Source organism: Bufo bufo, chromosome 9 (genome assembly GCF_905171765.1).
Source record: "Bufo bufo chromosome 9, aBufBuf1.1, whole genome shotgun sequence".
In the NCBI taxonomy this organism is placed as follows: Eukaryota; Metazoa; Chordata; class Amphibia; order Anura; family Bufonidae; genus Bufo; species Bufo bufo.
In genome coordinates this window covers 206,239,300-206,262,695 of record NC_053397.1, presented here as the reverse complement: position 1 = coordinate 206,262,695, position 23,396 = coordinate 206,239,300, and the positions used below count along the sequence as shown (strand labels likewise).

At 46.9% G+C, this 23,396-nt stretch overlaps 1 protein-coding gene across 1 annotated transcript; it reads right to left on the bottom strand.

Moving 5' to 3' along the window:
* Positions 1-42: 42 nt before the first annotated feature.
* LOC120979281 (di-N-acetylchitobiase-like) lies at positions 43-20,088 on the bottom strand. The gene is made up of 7 exons (XM_040407935.1): positions 19,926-20,088; positions 15,199-15,337; positions 14,247-14,455; positions 9,860-10,031; positions 9,221-9,318; positions 1,314-1,475; positions 43-1,229 (listed from the first exon to the last, which is right to left on the bottom strand). The coding sequence occupies exons 1-7, from the start codon at positions 20,049-20,051 to the stop codon at positions 1,044-1,046; spliced, it is 1,092 nt and encodes a 363-aa protein (XP_040263869.1). The 5' UTR covers positions 20,052-20,088; the 3' UTR covers positions 43-1,043.
* Between the last annotated feature and the right edge of the window lie 3,308 nt (positions 20,089-23,396).

Here is a 23,396-nt window from a genome sequence, read left to right as displayed (position 1 = left end):
ATTTGCTTGAGGTGGGGGGTCAGTGAAAATATACGACACGGATCAGTTTCTAGTCACGTGTTTTAATAAGCAAAGTTGTCAAAAAGGAAACAAAAAGGTGGAACATAGAATAAAATACCAAATATATACAAAAATTTAGAAACCATTGCATTGGATTTTCCATTAATGTTCCATTTAATTTTTTTTAAAATCTTGTTGAAGTTTATTCAGTCTATCCTTTAAAGAAGTTCTCCGGACACGATAGACAGGTATGGAGTGGCAACACACACGCACAACCATCACTCCATTTACAGTATGTGATCCCCACTGATCAGAAACTTATCTATGCTGTGTATTAGTGATAAGGTCTTATGGTGGGACAACCCCTTAAATGCTAAAAATGCCTGGCTACAAGTAGCCACCACTGAAAAGATCAAAGGAGCTTATAATGGACTGCAGATCCTGCGCCAACGCTCCAGGTTCATACGGCCAGGCTCCGTCTACCTGGCTGTAGCAGTGACGTGACATATGTCCACTGCAGACAAATCACTGACCTCAGCAGATCACCTAAAAGGCCAGTGATTTGGCTGCAGCAGTCACGTCTTGTCAACTTTATGTCACCGCTGCAGCCAGGTCAAAAGAGCCCAACCAGGTGAACCCAGAGCGTCATTGTGGGATCTGCTAGGAAAGTACTGCTCAAATCTTTATTTTAGGCTATTCCATTTTTTGCTGAAACCGGACAACCCCTTTAATTATTGAGTATAATATATACATTGTATTCAGTAAGCTCCTGTGCTCCCTCTAGTGGTGGCTGCAGACAGCCAGGCACCTATCTATGCAGGGGATTTAAGGAGTAGCCTGAAAACCACCACATGTTCTGATAGTTGGGTGACTCAGTTTTGCATCCAGTATCAGCAGCTTACACCCCTGCGGTCAGAGACGCATACATAGCAATCTCAAGAAATTCGAGTTTTTTGTAATAATTCACTCTATTACAACCCTTTCAGAATTGCCGTTTATGCACCACCAGTAGGGCTCCAAAAGACCGGGCCACTAGAGAGCCATTACGGTAGTAAGGCTTTCCACATGTCTGCAGTCTGTTGTTGGGCTATAGGATCATCGGTATAATCCAGCAGATCTCCATTCCACATACCAATCCCTCTGAGACCAAGTTTCTTAATGTACGCAGCCTTCAAAGAAATACTCTGCGGATCATCGTACCAAACCTGATGGATATTTCCTTGTTTGTCCTGTTAAAACATAAAACACATGTCAAGCTAGTCATCAACATACAGGATGGTAAGGAAATACAATGGGTAAGATTCTCCACAAACCTTGTAGTTATAGAAAGGAGCTTTCTGGACATCATCCCATAACCTGCCACTCACTGAAGTGTTGACCTGCTTCATGATGGTGCTGTACGGCACCTGACGGCCCACGGCATCGCTGCACTCGGCCCCTCGAAATGGCTTTTTTTCTATTTTGCACGTATTATCCTGATAGGGATAAAGCGACACAAACAGAATACAGTCTAATGATTACTAAATATCATTATATGTCTAATAATACCATGTAACGCAATGATTCAGTGTCCGGTTGCAGCTGATCAGATATAGAGTGTCCTTATTACAGGTCTCCCAGCCCACTCATGTGCCAACATGTAGAAAGATCAATCACAGGGCATAAACATTTTTGTTGCTTATTATCCCATATATAAAATTCCAGTTGCATATCTTGCAATGCGCAATCTAAATGTCTAAGTAATATTGACCATATTAGACTCACAATCCCTACATGACCAGCGTATTGTCGAGTCGTTCCCATCACAACTCCGCAGGTGGATTTTATTGGCCACAGCAGCCATTTTATTAATAATAACTTAAATACCATAAATAACATAAAAGAATTACCAACCCAAGGCCTTCCCACCTGAAGGCCTGCCCAAGAACCTTCCCAAGAACACCAAAAACAAACCCTGAGAAAAACATGACAGCATGGAGAGGGTCCTTGGAGCCCCCTGTAAACCCCTCAATTAAATTACCTCTAGCCAATAAATGCCGGCTCAGAGGCAGAATCGGTAACCATGGGCAACAAACGTGGGCAGATACCCGCCATATCACACCCCAAAATCCCATCCCTAGGGAGTCCAGAGCCCTTTTGGCTCCCTCCCCACCACGCCAGAGCCACCATAACCACCAACTCCAAGGACCCACCCCCGCCCACGACACAAGGTGGTAAAACCTCACCTCCTTGCATCCCGCCACACCCACAGAGCCAATTCAATTCCATCCTAAAAACCTGAACACCATAAATCAATACCCACCGCATTCAGATGTACCCCATCCCCCCTCCAGAACGCCCCTTCTCCCGACTCCAGTTCCCTATGACGAACAGCAATACCGCCATTCCTCACTACGAAACGGCCTACCGCCCTATTGACTTTTATCCTCGCTTTATTCAGCCTCTCCACTGACCTAGCGTCCCTCCATTGCTTACGCGGCACCATATCCAACCAGACTGTCACCATTCCAGGACACTGAGCCCACAAATGCAGTAAATCTAATTTAATGTCCCTTGTAAATTCTCAAAAGGGGCGCACCCCCAAATAGTTACCCCCCTACATGTAACACCAAGACAACCTCGCAAACTTGTGAAACTCCGGAAGAACCCGGCTCCACAACATTCCTCTCATCCCCAACCAGAGAATCACTGCCGCCTCTCTTGAAAAACCCAACTGTCTTTCGTCTGGCCTGACAGCTGCTCGCAATGCTCCCCAGAACACGTAAGAGTGCCCCATAATCCACACCAAGCACGCTAAACCACCTGGAAGAAGCACAAAATACCATACGTCAACAGAAACGAAAACGGCTCACCACATGCTCCCAACCCCAATAAACATTACCCCCTTTTATAACAATGCCGGCCTAACATAGGACCGGAACCGGATAGACTCCCATCGACCAATGCAACGAATGACCTCCTCATTCAACCCTCTCCTAGCCGCGCCGATCCGGAAAAAATGACCCACAAACAATATCACTATCCAGCCCTTATAAACACGCTCAGAATACCGCGATAAACCCGGAAAACGAGAAAGAAACGATCTGTCGTCATGAACCAACAACGGTCCAACCTCCACAACCTCTCGCCCCCAAAACTCCCTAAGACACCGAACCAGGCTCGCAGCCGACCCCACCACCTGATCTAAAACCACCTGACAACCCTACCCAACTGATCCGTTTTTGACCTTCTAATACAAAATTCCACCCTGTCATGAAATAAATCTACGTCCTCCCTCTGAAGCCCACCCACTCTGCTCTTACACGGACCAAAAAATTCTCCAATGCGCAACACCCCAAAGAAAGCAAAAGAAAATGCTAGCTTAAACAGCCTAACCTCACTGACACACAAACCTTCCCCAACTGCTCCATCATATCCCCCAACAATGTGAAGGAAACAGGCCTACACTGATCCACCCCCGGTGACAGCCTCCTCCAACCCTTTAATGCCTGTAATACCCAGAATGATTTCGTCACATCCGACGTAGCCCGACACTTACAACCAAAAGCCACCCCTGCCATAAACGTATTCATTCTGGACACCGACCATCCCTCCTCTCTGCAGTGCCCCACAAAAAGCAACATCAAAGCCCCTTCCTCTAACCCGCACCCCTGACAACGCTGCCTCCATTCTTCCCATAAACCCCATGCCTTCTCATACGCCGCCCAACCCCCTGCCGACAAGGATCCCCTCACCAATTCTCCAACCGACCAAATGGCAGATTCCACAGCTCCTGGGGAAAGCTCGCTCCCTGCTCGTCCGCCTCCAGTGCCAGCACCCGAAACCGCTCCCATTGAAAACGACACAAAAGCATCCACAATTGAGTTACTCATGTGGGACACAACTATCCAAGCATTCAAGGATAACAACTCAAAACCAAATGCTGAAGCAAGCACACAACGCAATTAATGGCCTCCACCACCCCCAAATTGTCACAATGGAATCGCACCTTCCTATTCCGAAAAAATTCCCCCCAAATGGACACTGCCACCACAATGGGAAAGAGTTCCAGCAACACCGGATTCATCACCCACACACCAACGACCCTGTAAATATGCCCCAAAACTGTACCCCCCAGCCGCATCCATAAACAAGTCCAGATCCACCGCAAACCCCCCATCCGCCATCCATATAGACCGACCGTTACACCTTTTCAAAAAGGACGCCCACACCCTCAAATCGTCCCGCAATTCCCAAGTAAGCTGCACAAAGTGATAAAGAGCCTGAACCCCCCCTGTCGCCTGTGCCAACCTCCTACAAAAAATCCGACCCATGGGCATAATTCGACAGGCAAAGTTAAGTTTTCCCAATAAGGACTGCAACTCCCAAAGCCGCAATTTTTTTCGCCCACAGGTAGCCGACACCACCCACCGTAGATCCTCAATTTTGTCCTCGGGCAACCTGCACTCCATAACTACAGTATCTATGACTATCCCAAGAAAACTCAACTCCGTCGTAGGGCCTTCCGTTTTTTCCGACACCAAGGGAACCCAAAAAAAATTGCGACATGATTTCGAAAGAATGCAACATCACGGAGCATCCCTTCGAACCCGGCGGCCCAATGAACCAAAAAATTATCCAAATAATGGATAATAGAACCCCATCCCGACCACTCTTGTACCACCCACTCCGAAAATGTACTAAACGTCTCAAAGTAGGAACACGAAACCAAACAACCCACGGGCAAACACCGATCAACGAAAAAAAAGCCGTCCCAAAAACAACCCAGCAAGCGCTGACAATCCGGGTGCACAGGCAGAAGACGGAACGCCGCCTCAATATCCACTTTAGCCAGCAAAGCTCCCTGCCCATACTGCCGAACCCAACGAACTGCCTCATCGAACGATGTATACACCACCGAACACAACTCCGGCACAATCCCGTCATTAACCGAACTCCCTTTTGGAAATGAAAGGTGATGTATAAGGCGAAATTTATTAGGCTCCCTCTTCGACACGACCCCCCAACGGCGACACACGTAAATCCGGCATCGGCAAGTCCCAAAAGGGCCCTGCCATGCGACCCTACGCCACCTCTTTTTGCAATTTTTCAGTAACCGCTCCCTGGTGGACCTCAAATTCTTTATTCAGGAAGGGCACCATCTTGGTTACCTGAATTGGCGTCTGCTCCTTTTCCAGCCGAGTCACCCCAACCCTTTCGTTTTCGACCTTTGAAGCACCGCTGTGCTCCATGACTTCCTCCACATGAGAAACACTCATACCTAAATTTGCACTTGTCCCCATACTTGAATCCTCCCTTGTTAAAAAGGAAGCATAACCCCTTTTGTGAGGCCGCCGAGCGCTCCAATTGGCCAGAACCCCCGGCGCCCCCTGGAAAGGACTGCCCCGCCCTGACCGGAGCCATCATCCTCATCCACAAGCCAATGTCCTTATGATTCCCCACGCCGCTTTCCGTTGCCTAAATTGCTCGTCGTACCGCAACCACCCCAACCCCCCATATAGGCCTCACCTATCGCGTCCAGGTAACAGAAAAGTGTGGAAGGATTCTCCGGCGCCTTCTCCCCAATGAAACTGGCCAGGAACACGAACGCCTGCATCCAGTTGGAAAAAGTCAGCGGAATCAAACGGCACCGCCGCTTGTCCTCTTCCTCCTATCCTCCTTCCTATCTCTATCCAAATTGAACCGTTCCAGCGGGAGTAACGGCCCTTCAAAGCAAACAAACATATACCTCTCCTCTCTCCCCATCATCCAAACATGGCTCCTCCCCATCTTTCCCTGTACCCCAACCCTCCTTCTCTTTTACCCCGTCCCTGTTCGCTGGACCTGTCCAACGACCCAGCCTGTCCCCGCACCTACGGCCCCATGATCCCCCGGCCTAACAGACCCAACTGTCCCACCACTACCTGTCGTCCCTGACCCTTGTAAACCCTGGCGACCCTGTCCCTGACCCCGTACTTACCAACCCTTTCAGTAAATCCCTCAACCCCAATAACAACTCCTCCAGCAACGGACCCCCTTGGGCCCCCCCAACCCCGCCCCCCACCCCAAAGACAAGCCACTGTTAATGAGGACTCCCCATGTCTCTCAGCTAGCTGCGTAGACACTGATTCCACCAGCCGAAACGTGAGGTCGTGGATCTTGACTGGCGCTGGTACCCCCTCTGGTCGTCCTCCCATCTTCAGCACCTCCTGTGCCCCTTCCTGCTGCTGGCGCTGCCAGAGCCTGCATGTCTGCAGCTCGACCACTAGAGGCCGCCATTTCCCCAGCTGAAGCAGACACTGAGCCAGCCCCACGCTGCCCGATCAGTGAACCCAGCACAGTGCCGCCATTCTGACCCCGCCGCCCCGAGGAAGGATCCTGGACTCCACTCCCGCGCCGAGCAAGGTGAGCCCGACCCACCTGCCGATCCTGGTCCCGCTTCCCCGCCGGCTGAATCAGAGGCAGGGGTGTCTGGTCTTCCCCGCCCGGGTCCCTCCTTACGATAGGATTCCTCCCGGCACGCGACCGCCTGGCTCCACTGCTCCTACCTGCGGCGCGTGCCGGAGGCTCCCTGGAGGGGCTCCTCACCCAGCGCCGGACCCTCGGGGTCTCCTCCGGACTGAGGTGCGCCGGAGGCCTGGTCCTCTGCGGCCGGCTAAGGGGGGAAGCCGTGGAGGCTGAGTCCCCCGACCCCGGAAGCAAGCCCTGCACAGTCGCCTGGAGCCATTCAGGTCCCCTGCTCTTTGCCGCTGCCCGGAGCTGCGCCAGCAGCACTTCCACAGAGGACATCCTGGTGCAGACATGGCCACACAAGAGGTACTCAGCAGCTCCGACAGGGGCTGCTGCAAATGTGCTGTCCCCACAAAATGGCCCCTTTCCAGCCCTTGCCACCCTTTATAAACCTTATACCCCTCCCCTGACTCACCGCCTTCCCCCCACCCCACCAATTAACCCCATAGGTCCCAAAATCCACTCCCTTTAAGCCTCTGTCATGCCAGGCCTACCCCCAGGCTTGCAGCCCTGAGTCCAGCCTGTATTTAAACAGTCCATGTGTTGAACAGGATACCAAGAAGCACTACAAGGACCAGCTGGAGACACTGCACGAGGAAATAGAGTGTGAAGCCAGGCTTGTGACGTTCCAGGGGATCCTCGTCTACTGAGATAACTGAGAAAGAGGAAGGAGCCCCCCAAAATTGCAAGCATTGCATCACGCATGGTCTTCATGTGGTCCTTGTAGTATGTCTTGAGATCATAGTAATAGGCTGACCATGTATGGATTGTGTTTCTGCAGTGGCCTGCAGGGGGAGGCATGAGGTGGAGAGGATGGGAGTGGTGGCTGTTGCAAGGATGGAGGTGGTAGTACTCACGAGATCTAGCTCTTCCCGAACTGTGCACGCAGCCCTGTGTAGGACCACCTGCCTGATGGTGATTGGGGTGCCCTTAGTATTGATGTGTTGTGGGGTGTAAGGCAGGTAGATGAGCACGTGGCACTTCACAATGATAAGGCTGGACTGATTAAACCAGTAAGTTTTTCTTTACTGAAATTTTTGTCATCTAAGGGTCCATTCACACGACAGTGTCCATTTTGCTGACTGCAAACGGCAGATCAGCAAAACACGGACAACGGTTCGGACCCATTGCCTTTGCAAGATGTGGAAAAGAATAGAACATGCCTTATCTTTTGCGGCACAGCCGCACTGATCTGGAATCACATGTAAGTCAATGGGTTCACACCGAGATGCAGCGTGTACAAAGTCTGTGTCCGTGTTTTGCAGATCCGCTGTTTGCTCCTGTGAATAGACCCTAAACATGCAGTGTTGGCAGTAGGCAGTTTATATTAACAGTTTCTATAAGAGGGAGAGGGAGAACTCCACTTGCCAAATCCAGATTCACTATTTTAGTATAGCTATGTTCCAATCTAGTCCAGCCTGGTGGTGCACTATATTCTCAAAGGGCAATATCCTCCCAAAATGTGGTTCTACAATGCCCACTGTGGAGTGAAGTCCTTTAACAGACTTTTCAATATGACTAGGGACCTGAGGCATTTATCTCTAGTCTAAATGCAGTTAAGTCCATAAGCCAGTATATATGAGTTACCTTCACTGACCAATATGGCTGCTAAACCTTAAATGAACTTACTTTCTGTACTCTCTATGTGGATGGATGGCTGAAGTGAAGTTCCTACTAGGCCCCAGTTACTCGGCTGTATATCTCCTCACAAGGCTTAGATTCCTGCAGAGATGCCTACTGCTCAAACTCCAATTTGCCACAACAACTCCCCCACTAACTTAGGCTACATGCACACGACCGTATGTGTTTTGCGGTCCGCAAATTACGAATGACGTTCCGTATGGCATCCATTTTTTTTGCGGATCCGTTTTTTTCACGGATCCATTGCAATAATGCCTATCCTTGTCCGCAAACTAGAAAAAAATAGGACATGCAGTATTTTTTTTGCGGAGCAATGGAACGGACATACTGATGCGGACAGCACACGGTGTGCTGTCCGCGTTTTTTGCGGACCCATTGAAATGAATAGGTCCGCATCCTATCCGCAAAAAAAACGGAACGGACACTGAAACAAAATATGGTCGTGTGCATGAGGCCTTAGGGAGGAGGCTAAACCCAGAGGGCTGAGCCAGTCGCTGTCTAGTAACCACAAAGCAGCAGGAGTTAACCGTTGAAGGACGTGCTAGCCGGAAGTAAATATAACCTTGCAAAAATTAATTTTTGAACCTAGTTCACACATTAAAGTACATTGCAGATGTCTTAGTTATGGAGGTCAGTAGGACACTCTGGTCTTTAGCAGTGGCCTCCAGGTCACTGTAGTTCTAGTATGGCGAGTATTACTTGACTGGAATTTTGTATATCGAATAATAATAATAATAATAAGCAAATAAAATAGAAAAACTTTGTAATCCCTTGATTGAGATTTCGTCAGCATGTGATTACGTTGTGTCAGCATGTGATCAGCTTCATAAAAGGCAGCTGACTGCTCCTGCTGTGTCCAGGAGGACCCCAAGTATCGTGCCAGATTCTGGGCCCAATAGTGAGTCCTCTGATGGGCCAGTCTGTTCTTGGGAATAAAGGCTCATTCACACAAGCAAGAAACCTGCCTCCCCCCCCCCCCCCCCATGCCACCAAATGCTGCTTATTGCATTTCCTGCACTATACCTGTGTGTTACACCAATCTGCATGCTGTATAATAAAAAAATATAAAATCTAAGAGTGACAGTAATACCTCCGTTAGTTGAAGACAGGTATAGTCATAACCATACCAAGGGACGCCCATCACAAGTTTCTTAGGGTCGATGCTGAAATTAATAAACTGCTCGTAACCTGCAAAAGATGCAGCTTATTTGTGAAAATAGATCAGTCACTATTGTACCATGATTACAGAGTCACATTTTTATTTTATACAGCTTCTCTCGTTTTTAGGCCGCATCATCAGCAGAACAACAAAAATAACGGACATGACGAACAGTGGAGCCCAGTGACTGGAATGGGGTCCGTCAGGTTTCCATCATCCAACCAAAACAAAATAACGCAATATGTTGTGTTATTTTGCCTTGCAACTTATTTTTTTTTTTTTGCGGAATCTGCGAGAGAGGCCACCAATGCAGATGTGAACGTGGCTTTAGTTCACATTTAGTAAGAGTGTCTGGGGATTGCATGCACTAGTAAAGATTTTTTTTTAAATTTCATCAGCAATTCACAAGTCCCCGAGTTGTCATTTGTCAGGCTGTTAAACATATTGAGATATAAAATATTAACTATACACTGTGTGGCCATGACAATTATGTCTTTCATGACAAAAAGGCTGTCAATGAAAGGCCGATGTAATATGTACCCCGTAGAATCTCAGTAATTGAATACTGACCAGTTACGGTTTGGTTAAACGGTGCGTTTGCTCCAGCGATACATTCAGTCCAGATCTGGGATTGCTCATCATAGGACATCACAAACAAGAAGTCGCACAGGTCTGCTATGCCCGTATAGTTGTAGCAACGGAGGTCGATGCAGTTAGGAGACCAAGCAACATCAAAGGTCACCTAGAACAGTGTGAATACAGAAAACGAGAATAAAACTGAGAGGTGAAAAAGTAGACATTATAGACGTCATGACCTGCAGTATCCTAATGTTGTAGGTAGCAGTGGATTTGTAGGACATTCCCGTTCATAGACGTCACTGAGTGGGTTGTGGCCTGACCATGCATTTAAATGGCCTGTAATACTAGTTTTACCCAGCAGTGGTCGCTACAGGTTATAAAAGTATGGCTGACCTCAACTTCTCAGGCAATAGTGGCTGATCACCAGGGTGGCTTTCTAGAGAGAACGGTTACATTCGCAGTCATGTTTAGGTGATCAAGGTCTGATTTATGATTAAAGGTGTATTCCCAGAATGGCAACCGTGACGGGGGGGGCGATTTGAGGGTCTTTTATAGAGCTGCCAGGCGATCTAGGTGGAGCTCAACAATCCAATATAACAGTGATATCTCAGGAGATGGCCTCAACACATCTCCCTGACAAGGCAATCATCACACATGTCCCAGGATCTGGCCTCAGCAACTACAACTAACCCCCTTCCCCCCAACTTCAAATACTTTATCTTTTCATAATTCCCTCTGGCTGATCAGCCAAGGTAGGGGCATGAATAATTACCAGCCCCCCAACCACCCATGTACTTCAGGCCAGCATCTTCTGCAGGATCCTTGAGCAAAAAGGTGAAGAAGTCCATGCCGTCCTCCTTCCTCCACCACATTCCAAGGGGTTCTCTGGACAGTATGCATGATGTTTGTTCAGTGAAGCCCCCTGTAAAGCTCCACAGTTTTACATCCCTTTCCCCCCATGAATATGGTTAGGCAGGGTGCGGAATCTCCTTAAAGAGACCAGTCTTGTATGGAGACTTACTGGAAGTGCTCCACGGTAGGGAGACTTATTGACAATGCGCCATTTGAAACAAATATGCAAAAAGGGTTTCTCCCAAGGAAAAGAACGATCTCACCAGCGCCACCTATTGGAAGTGACTCCCTATAAGTCAAGATCCGACTTTCCAACAAGCCTTGGGATTTGACAAGGGAATATTGCTAAGCCAGATATCCATCCATAGAGAAGTATTTCGGGGGGCTTTCTTTGGATGGTTATCAGGCTTGGCTATATTCCCTTGTCAAATCTCATTGCTTGTTGGATGTCTACAGAGTGGAAATCTCCCAGAATGCTTTGCTTGCTCAAGTCTACAGGTGATTTGCATTCCCTCTTTGCACAAGGCACTGTACAGGGAAAGCCACATGTCCTGCTCAGCTGAAAAAAATATGAATATTGAGTTGAAAAAATACCCCCTTCTGATGGAAGTGTCTCTTTAAAGGGAACCTGTCACCTCGATTTTGGACCATTATCTACAACAGGGATCAGCAACCTTTGACACTCCAGCTGCTGTGAAACTACAACTCCCAGCATGTCCCATTTATTTCTATGGGAGTTTGGAGAACAGCTGAGCAATTGAGAAGAATGCATGCTGGGAGTTGTAGTTTCACAACAGCTGGAGTGCCGGAGGTGGCTGACCCCTGATCTACAATAATATATGAGTAGTACTGCAGATATTAGGTCCAGATCACAATTTTTATTTTATTTTTTTTCCACTGCCCCCCGTTCTCTTAGGCCCCTTTCACACGAGCGAGTTTTCTGCGCGGATGCGTTGCAGGAGGTGAACGCATTGCATCCGCACGGAATCCTGACCCATTAATTTCTATGGGGCTGTTCACATGAGCGGTGATTTTCACGCATCACTTGTGCGTTGCGTGAAAATCGCAGCATGCTCCTCTTTGTGTGTTTTTCACGTAACGCAAGCCCCATAGAAATGAATGGGGCTGCGTGAAAATTGCAAGCATCCGCAAGTAAGTGCGGATGCGGTGCGATTTTCACGCACGGTTGCTAGGAGACGATCGGGATGGAGACCCGATCATTATTATTTTCCCTTATAACATGGTTATAAGGGAAAATAATAGCATTCTGAATACAGAATGCATAGTAAAACAGCGCTGGAGGGGTTAAAAAAAATAAAAAATCATTTAACTCACCTTAATCCACTTGATCGCGATGTCGGCATCTCCTTCTGTCCCCTTTACTGAATAGGACCTGTGGTGAGCATTAATTATAGGTCAAGGACCTTTGATGACGTCACTCCGGTCATCACATGGTACGTCACATGATCCATCACATGATCTTTCACCATGGTCATCAAAGGCCATTTACCTATAATTAATGCTCACCACAGGTCCTATTCAGTAAAGGGGACAGAAGGAGATGCCGGGCCGCGAACAATTGGACTAAGGTGAGTTAAATGATTTTTTATTTTTTTTTACCCCTCCAGCGCTGTTGTACTATGCATTCTGTATTCAGAAGGTTATAAGGGAAAATAATACAATCTACAGAACACCGATCCCAAGCCCGAACTTCTGTGAAGAAGTTCAGGTTTGGGTACCAAACATGTGCGATTTTTCTCACGCGAGTGCAAAACGCATTACAATGTTTTGCACTTGCGCGGAAAAATCGCGGGTGTTCCCGCAACGCACCCGCACATTTTCCCGCAACGCCCGTGTGAAAGAGGCCTTACTGTCAGAGCTCAAGGCTGCGTTGAAATACATTGTCAGGACTGCTGCGCATGCGCACAGAGTCCTCTGCATTATGTTAGAACAGCTCAGCAGTCTGGACTGTGCATTTCAGTGCAGCTTTGAGCGCTGACAGCGGGGGAACCGAGGGCAGTAGGACAATAAGAAATAGTGACCTGAACTCCTTATCTGCAGTACTACTCATGTATTACTGTCCATAATAGTCCAAAATTGAAAGGTGTGTCTGATGACAAGCTTGTTAATGGTTTCCAATGACAGCTAGCAGAAATGTGAATGCAGCTCTGGGCTATAGTAACTAATGATATCAATATACATTTTATGCACTTTATATCCACATGTAAACTCTACAAGGTGGACATGCCCTTTAAACTCGAGGTCAGTACTATGTTGCAACACTGGATCACCTAACTAAACAGACAGTAAGTGACACAGGCTGCAGCCGGGGAATAACATATGTGGAAATCCGCGGTCAGACTGTACAGAGCCGGGTAGCAGCCGCACGTTCTGTCTTACATACTGTAAACGGGTTCAAATGAATTGTAGAGTCAGGTATGTGCCGTTAAAGGGGTATTCACTTTTTAATTTTTCAATGTGTTTCTCTCTTTTGGATGAATGCCAAAAGAGAAATGTCTCATGTAAGAAATCAATTTCTGTAAATAGGATAAGAATGAGCAGTGGCGGAAAGCTACAGAAAAACTTGGTTTCTCCCTCAAATCTAGAGATTATGCCGATATAAACCTGTGCCGGGGATGGGGTCCCATAGAAGCTGTAACAACATTTCACATGCACATTTTAGAATTACTTTTACATATTCTTCTCCGTCCACATCTAAAGCTACATTCAGGATTCTGCTGGTTTCCCAGGTCTTATTATTATTCTGTTGGTTATTTCTTACCAAAGAGCAGTGCTTTGTGGGAGTGTAGATGACAGTTATACAGGGATTCCCAACCTGCGGCCCTCCAGCTGTTGCAAAACTACAACTCCCAGCATGCCCGGAAAGCTTACAGCTATCAGCCTACAGCCGAGCATGATGGGAGTTGTAGTTTTACAACAGCTGGAGGGCAGCATCCCTTTCACAGGAAATAAGCATGGTCACATGTCTGACAGCATGGTCTGTCAGGAGAGTCCAACTGCTGACTGTTTCCAAAGCAGCCATCACAATATGCACAGAGTAAGGGTTCATGCACCGTATGCAGAGGCAGGACCCATTCTCTTAAATGGGGTCCGCCATCTGCATCCGAAGGCCCGCATCACAATAAAAAGTAGTGCATGCAATACTTTTTTGTGGTGCGGAGGCACGGACAGAAACTCCACAGAAGCACTCCATAGTGCTTCTGCGGGGTTCCGTGCCTCCGTTCCGTACCACACCTTCTGGATTGCGGACCCATTCAAGTGAATGAGTCCGCATCCGCAATGCGGTGACACAAACGGCCGGGCGCCCTTGTATTGCAGACCCACTGTTTGCGGGCCGCAATATGGGCGTGGTCGAGCAACGGCAATGAGAATGAGCCCTAAAACCTCGTGAGCAAGGCCCGTGCCCAATTTATGACCGCCCAATTTTTTTTAAATATGACTTTTTTGTGCATTCGCATTTTTTCTCACTTCTATCAATAGAAAGGGTTATTCCGTGAATCCTCACCTGTGACCCAGGGATCTCTCTATGGAAAACCTCAGCGGTTTCCTTCACCAGCGCCGTCAGAGCGTAATATTCATCGCTGTCGGTGAACACCGGTTGTTCTATATCCAGATTAATGCCATCCATATATTGAGCCTTTGCTAGCTTCACCTTCTGTGCTATCCAGGCTGACCTCTTGTCTGAATCCACAATATCCTTCAGTGGAACGTCTCCTGTGAAAAAAGGTGGTGGTGGTGGTGGTGGTGGGGGAATGTTACTTTATAGGATGAGGATGGTGAAACTGATCAGCAGGGCAGAGGGGCTGAGGACTTGCTGGAGTGGTGCAGCCCCTACAAAGCCGTCCCAAACACAGTGGCACATCCACGGGCTGCAGTACCAGGCACAGCAGTATGTATGCATACACCACTGTGTCTGGAACTACAGCGAAGAGGACATGACCCTTCAGCAAGTGCCGCAGCCCTTCGTTCTGCCGAATGGAGGAGTCCCAGTGGTCGGACCCTTCCTAATTGCACAAAATGTCAACATGCCTTGTGCAGCCTAAAGGCCCTTTTGCGTGGGCTGATGTTTGCACCAGCATTCATTACTGAACATTGCCCCGTGTAAACATGCCCTGAGACAAACGAGGCCACATTAGTTTTTTTGGAGACTACGTCACTAGCACGTCTCTCCATGCGGACAGAAAATGTACTGAAATTATGAGAAGAGAGACTTTGTCACATTCACAAGACGTTAAGATAATAGGAGCTGCTTCATGTGATACTGGACGTGGCTCATTAGTAGTGAAGGTCGTTGATCTGTAATAAAATATTCTGTATCACAGAGTTTCTTACATTCACTTTCGCTGTTGATTTATACAAAGTTTGTTGGAAGTACCGTGGCCATATAAATGTGTCATATAGATGAAGCCTAAGTGGCAAGTTTTTTCAGGACCTTCTTCCCAATAACACAAACTTACCCTTCAGGACATATCTTGCCCCTTTGGAGTGTGCAAAGCACATGAGTTCTGGGTCATATGGGGCAAACAGGGCGACTGTGGTGACGTGGGCCCAGTCATAGTTCTTCCAGTTTTTCCTTCCGACGTAAAATACATAGACCTGAACAGAGATTAATAACATTTAGCGCTTACTTAAAGGGAACCTGTCATCAACTTTATGCTACCCATACTAACGGCAGCATGAAGTAGAGACAGGAGAGTTGATTTCAGCGGTCTGTCATTTAAAAGTTAAAAGTAAGTGGTTGCCGAGAACCAACATCACAATCATTGCAGACTGGGCCTGGAAAAGAGTCCCGGCCACCTGAGAAGAGTCCTGGTCATTCATGAATTCCTGCTCTCCTGCTGATGACTGACCGTCTAATACCGCGTTTTCTCCCTTTCTCTCTGGGAGAGAACTGCCAATCATCAGCAGGTGGTCGGGGAGAGCAGGAGATTAGGAATAACCAGGACTCTTCTCAGGTAGATCTGACTCTTTTCCAGGCCTGGGCTGCCATGATTATGATGCTGGTTCTCAGCAACCACTTAGTTTTAGCTCATGAGTGACACACGGCTGAGATCAGCATTTCTGTCACTACTTTATGCTGCCCTCAGTGAGGTTAGCATACAGTTGATGACAGGTTCCCTTTAATGTAACCATAATGTTACTGGGTTATTGCATTCTAATCTGCGGAGCATTAAACTATATTGTACAGAGAACTTCCAGCAGACCAAGCCTTCAGCAATCTCATTTTCTTTCAATTAGAAATTGGAAACTCTAGATCAATTTATTCAAAAGAGTCGTCTGGCCTTGGAGCCGACAACCCCTGGGGTCTAATCTGAGCCCCTGAACATAATAAACCTCAATCACCTGCCCGCAGTCTTGCTGCTGTTCCTCTCCTGGCCACTTCTGGTCCCCACAGACCGCAGCAGTCAGCTTGAATGCTATGTCACAGCAGAGTCCTGTGACTGGCTGCAGCGGTCACAGGACCAAGCTGCTTCCTGGTCCTGCAGAAATGGAAGCCGCCAGGACCGCGAACAGTCGAGTATTTTATTTTTTTAATGTTCAGGGGTAAAGGTTAGGACCCCAAGACAACCCCTTTAAATTTACTAAGGACTCATGCACACGACCGTATGTATTTTGCGGTCCGCAAAAAATACAGATGACGTCCATGTGCATTCCGTATTTTGCGGAACGGAACAGCTGGCCCCTAATAGAACAGTCCTATCCTTGTCCGTAATGCAGAAAAAAATAGGACATGTTCTATTTTTTTGCGGAACGTAAATACAGGCATACAGAGTACCTTCCATTTTTTTTGCTGACCCATTGAATGGATGAATGGTCCCGCATACGGTCCGCAAAAAAATCAGAATGGACACGGAAAGAAAATACGTTCGTGTGCACGAGCCCTAATACAGATAGATTACTGTTTCCAGGCGTAAAAAATTGCAAATTTGTCAGGACCAACCCAACCTAGTCCCCACCACTCCCAAATGTCGAATGCGATAGAAAAATACCCATGCGACAATATTTCATTTAAAAGGAAACAAAATAGTGGGTGCAACTCTTTTTTTTTTTTTACACCTAAGAAATGACCCCCGATGACCTAGTAGCTTTCCTGAATGGTCTGTTAGGGTCTTTTCACACAGTTCTGGAATGTATTGGATAACACTGGCAGCATTATGTCGGTGTTATCCAATACATTCCAGAACTCTAAGGCCTCTTTCACACGGGCGTTGCTGGAAAATGTGCGGGTGCGTTGCGGGAACATGCACGATTTTTCCGCACGAGTGCAAAACATTGTAATGCGTTTTGCACTCGCGTGAGAAAAATCGCGCATGTTTGGTACCCAAACCCGAACTTCTTCACAGAAGTTCGGGCTTGGGATCGGTGTTCTGTAGATTGTATTATTTTCCCTTATAACATGGTTATAAGGGAAAATAATAGCATTCTGAATACAGAATGCATAATAAAATAGCGCTGGAGGGGTTAAAAAAATAAAAAATAAATGTAACTCACCTTAAAGGGAACCTGTCACCAGGATTTTGGGTATAGAGCTGAGGACATGGGTTGCTAGATGACCATTAGCACATCCGCAATACCCAGTCCCCATAGCTCTGTGTGCTTTTATTGTTTAAAAAAAACTATTTGATACATATGCAAATTAACCTGAGATGAGTCAGAGCTTGAAAATATGACTCTTCTCTGGTCACACAAGTAAGATATGACTCTTTTATGTTCATTTGCATATGTATCAAATCAGGTTTTTTTCCACAATAAAAGCACACAGAGCTATGGGGACTGGGTATTGCGGATGTGCTAGTGGCCATCTAGCAGCCCATGTCCTCATCTCTATACCCAAAATCCCGGTGACAGGTTCCCTTTAATCCCCTTGCTCACGCAGCCGGCATCTTTTCTGTCTTCATCTTTTCTGTGTGCAGGAAAAGGACCTGTGGTGACGTCACTCCGGTCATCACATGGTCCGTCACATGATCTTTTACTATGGTGATGGATCATGTGATGACCGGAGTGACGTCACCACAGGTCCTGTTGCTGCACACAGATAAGATGAAGACAGAAGAGAAGCCGGGCTGCGCAAGCAAGTGGATTAAGGTGAGTTAAATTATAATTATTATTTTTTTAACCCCTCCAGCGCTGTTTTACTATGCATTCTGTATTCAGAATGCTATTATTTTCCCTTATAACCATGTTATAAGGGAAAATAATAATGATCGGGTCTCCATCCCGATCGTCTCCTAGCAACCGTGCGTGAAAATCGCACCGCATCCGCACTTGCTTGCGGATGCTTCTGATTTTCACGCAGCCCCATTCACTTCTATGGGGCCTGCGCTGCGTGAAAAACGCACAATATAGAGCTTGCTGCGATTTTCACGCAACGCAGAAGTGATGCTCATGTGCACAGCCCCATAGAAATGAATGTGTCCAGATTCAGTGCGGGTGCAATGCATTCACTTCACGCATTGCACCCGTGCGGAAAACTCGCCCGTGTGAAAGGGGCCTAAGGGCTCTTTCACACGAGTGGATCCCGTGCAGGGTAATCCGCCGCGTGAAAGAGAGCCAAGCCCCGTTCCAGACGACAGAGACACGGAGCATTAACATGATTGATAATGCTTCGTGCCTCTCTGTGACCTTTTTGCTACAAAATCACAGTGATCAATCATCTTAATGTTCCGTGTCTCTGCTGTCCGGAACGGGACTTGGCTCTCTTTCACGCGGCGGATTACCCTGCACGGCATCCCCTCGTGTGAAAGAGCCTTAAGGGCTGTTTCACACGAGCGGATGCCGTGCGTGACATCCGCTCCGTGAATGACAGCCAAGACCCGATGCAGACTGCAGAAGCACGGAGCAGTAACATGATTGATAATGCTCCGTGCCTCTCTGTGATCTCTTTACTACGAAATCACAGTGAGATAAAGTTGTCACTGTGATTTCGTAGTAAAGAGATCACAGAGAGGCACGGAGCATTATCAATCATGTTAATGCTCCGTGCTTCTGCAGTCTGCATCGGGTCTTGGCTGTCATTCACGGAGCGGATGTCACGCACGGCATCCGCTCGTGTGAAACAGCCCTAAGGGTTACATCGCATCATAAATCAATATAATGCTACGCGACCCAGTCAGTGCTGGGAGGTCCGGGCGGGAGCTGTTGCATATTCACCCTGCAAGTCCGGAGAGTGGTACTCGCTCGTCTAAAAGGACCCTTAAACAGAAAATCCGCACCAAAAAAACTGCACACAGTATGCGGTTCTGATGCAGGGCATGGCTTGTCTGCATGCTGCCAGCTGTGTTACCTGGCAGTACCCTTAGGCCCTTGAAATCTGCAGTAATCACACTATTTACTCTATGAGTTCTGCCAGAATGCAGACATGCTGCTGCTTTTGTACACATTTTGCCTGAGGGCTATGTACACACCCAGCGGAAGGAGCCTTCAAATCAGCTTTGCTGTGGATTTTGCGACATGAATTTTACCCTTCGGTTGTGGGTGAAGTTCACAGCAAACTCTGAGTGAAATCCAGGACAAGTAAGGGGCGAGTTCACATCACCGCGTAAGCTTTTCGTTCTTTCATCGCCCTTGCCGTCTGATATTGATGACCTATCCTGAGGATAGTTAATCGATATAAGAAAACTGGACAATCCCTTTAACACCTGCTATCCAGTAGTTTATTTCCTGAGAACAACTATGCTAAAAACCTGCAAGATCAGAAATGAACTTTATCCCTGCACCTCCCCCACCATCACAGGATTAACAATCAGGAAGTTACACAAATAATGACCCTACATGATCCATTGGGGGTCATTTATCTAAGACCAGTGTTTTGATAGCCTCTGCAATGCCAGAGGGTGCACCGACTTTAGGATGAGGAGCACACCTAGTCATAGATTAGGCTCATCATCCTCCAGCAGTCCGTGCGCCTGGACTGAAATCTACTTCAGCCCCTGAATGGCGTAGCTTTCAATCATCATTTACGCCTAGAGATAGATGCAAATGTTAGTAAATTTCCCAGTCTCTGCCAAGTAAGGTGTAAAAATGTTGCATGCCCCCAAATTTAGTCTCATGGGCATTTTAAAAGACACACAACAGGAACATGCAACTTTTTTATGCCTAAAACTGGCAAAAGGGGCCACGATAAATAACCCCCCATTGTACCTTGTCCTTAGAGCTGATACATAGTAACACATGGACGCTGTACCTCAAAGTCCCTGGTGTCTGTGATGGGCTGGCATAGAGCTGGGTCAGAGCAGGGGCACTCACCCCAGCAGATAGATGCCCCTATGGAGAGGAGCAGCCCCAGCAGCATGCACCCGCACAGCCCCATCCTCTCTGCAGAGCATCCAGCCCTGGAGTGAGCCCTGCTACCTCCCATTCAGGGGTGGAGGAGGAGGAGGAGGAGGATGTCTGGGAGGAGGAGGATGTCTGGGAGGAAGGTGTTCTAGAAGGAGAGAGGTTGCCTTCACACTAGATGTAATGTAGATCATGTATAATGATAGCATATCTGGTACCATAAACAAAATATACCGGGTTTATTCCAATAGGAATGTAGGAGCTTCTACTCAGTAACTGTTCTCATACAAGCTGTGGGCAGTTACTATGGAATGAGGATCAGGTGAAATAGCCCTAAGGAACCATAAGGAGGGCTATGTGGCCTCCAGGAAAAATAAATAAAAAGAATGTAAGGCTGCGCTGCCTTTTGGACTGAAGGATGAAGGACTAAACGCTGAATGACTTGGAAGTCTGCTCAATCTTAGTGCAAAGAAGTTTATAAATGTCTGTGGCAATGCACAAATACAGTCACCACAAGGGGGCACACTTGTTTCTGAGGCCAGTGGAGGAATGTGGACAATGCACATTTCTCAAGAATAACACATGATGTTTGAAAAAAAGAGAACATTTAGGGCTGTTTCACACGAGCGGATGCCGTGCGTGGCATCCGCTCCGTGAAAGAGTGCCAAGACCCGATGCAGACTGCAGAGGCACGGAGCATTAACATGACTGATAATGCTCCGTGCCTCTCTGTGACCTCTTTACTACGAAATCACAGTAAAAACTGTGATTTCGTAGTAAAGAGGTCACAGAGAGGCACGGAGCATTATCAGTCATGTTAATGCTCCGTGCCTCTGCAGTCTGCATCGGGTCTTGGCACTCTTTCACGGAGCGGATGCCACGCACGGCATCCGCTCGTGTGAACCCAGCCTTAGTTTAATCTTAAAAGAACACTACGGGCAAAACTACATTGTACAATGCCTAGTGCAGGGCCTGAAAGGAAACCCCTGTGTACATCACTTCTAGTGTTGAGCGAACTTGTGTTTTAAGTTCGGCGTCTAAAGTTCGGGTTATCAAAAAATCGCGTTATGGATTCCGCTACCACGGACCATAACGGAATTTAGAATCCATAACGCGATTCTTCGATAACCCGGATACATGGATCGGATCTGCAAAACACATACGGACATCTGACTGGAGCCTTACAGGGGGGTGATCACCCCATATAGACTCCCTGATCACCCCCCTGTCATTGATCACCCCCCTGTAAGGCTCCATTCAGACGTCCGTGTGTTTTTTACGGATCCGCGGATACATGGATCGGATCCGCAAAACGCGTACGGACATCTGAATGGAGCCTTACAGGGGGGTGATCAATGACAGGGGGGTGATCACCCCATATAGACTCCCTGATCACCCCCCTGTCATTGATCACCCCCCTGTCATTGATCACCCCCCTGTAAGGCTCCATTCAGACGTCCGTGTGTTTTTTACGGATCTACGGATACATGGATCGGATCCGCAAAACACATACGGACATCTGAATGGAGACTTACAGGGGGGTGATCAATGACAGGGGGGTGATCAGGGAGTCTATATGGGGTGATCACCCCCCTGTCATTGATCACCCCCCTGTAAGGCTCCATTCAGACGTCCATTTGTGTTTTGCGGATCCGATCCATGTATCCGTAAAAAACATACGGACATCTGAATGGAGCCTTACAGGGGGGTGATCAATGACAGGGGGGTGATCAATGACAGGGGGGTGATCACCCCATATAGACTCCCTGATCACCCCCCTGTCATTGATCACCCCCCTGTAAGGCTCCATTCAGACATTTTTTTGGCCCAAGTTAGCGGAAATTATTTTCACCATAGCCCTCACGGAATCCAAATGCGTAAAATTTTTTAGACATTTATATTCCAGACTTCTTCTCACGCTTTAGGGCCCCTAAAATGCCAGGGCAGTATAAATACCCCACATGTGACCCCATTTCGGAAAGTAGACACCCCAAGGTATTTGCTGAGGGGCATATTGAGTCCATGAAAGATTGAAATTTTTGTCCCAAGTTAGCGGAAAGGGAGACTTTGTGAGAAAAAAAAAAAAAAAAAACAATTTCCGCTAACTTGTGGCAAAAAAATAAAAAATTCTATGAACTCGCCATGCCCCTTATTGAATACCTTGGGGTGTCTTCTTTCCAAAATGGGGTCACATGTGGGGTATTTATACTGCCCTGGCATTTTAGGAGTCCTAAAGCGTGAGAAGAAGTCTGGGATCCAAATGTCTAAAAATGCCCTTCTAAAAGGAATGTGGGCCCCTTTGCCCACCTAGGCTGCAAAAAAGTGTCACACATGTGGTATTGCCGTACTCAGGAGAAGTTGGGGAATGTGTTTTGGGGTGTCATTTTACATATACCCATGCTGGGTGAGATAAATTTCTTGGTCAAATGCCAACTTTGTATAAAAAAATTGGAAAAGTTGTCTTTTGACAAGATATTTCTCTCACCCAGCATGGGTATATGTAAAATGACACCCCAAAACACATTGCCCAACTTCTCCTGAGTACGGCAATACCACATGTGTGACACTTTTTTGCAGCCTAGGTGGGCAAAGGGGCCCACATTCCAAAGAGCACCTTTAGGATTTCACCGGCCATTTTTTACAGATTTTGATTTCAAACTACTTACCACACATTAGGGCCCCTAGAATGCCAGGGCAGTATAACTACCCCACAAGTGACCCCATTTTGGAAAGAAGACACCACAAGGTATTTTGTGATGGGCATAGTGAGTTCATGGAAGTTTTTATTTTTTTTCACAAGCGGAAATTCACATTTTTGTACCATAGTTGGTAAACGCTATAACTTTTACCCAAACCATTTTTTTTTTACCCAAACATTTTTTTTTTATCAAAGACATGTAGAACAATACATTTTGAGAAAAATTTATATATGGATGTCGTTTTTTTTGCTAAATTTTACAACTGAAAGTGAAAAATGTCATTTTTTTGCAAAAAAAACTTTAAATTTCGATTAATAACAAAAAAAGTAAAAATGTCAGCAGCAATGAAATACCACCAAATGAAAGCTCTATTAGTGAGAAGAAAAGGAGGTAAAATTCATTTGGGTGGTAAGTTGCATGACTGAGCAATAAATGGTGAAAGTAGTGTAGGTCAGAAGTGTAAAAAGTGGCCTGGTCATTAAGGGTGTTTAAGCTAAGGGGGCTGAGGTGGTTAAGTAGTACCTTATGGTGTATAAAATGGAGGTCACCTGGTTAACCTGGCTGCTGAAACTAAACACGTTGTTATAAAATATAATTTTGAGATTTTTCCAAGTCTAAGTCCTTTAAGGTGCATTTAGACGGCCCGAGAATTGGGGTATATTATCGGGAATCGGTTGTTC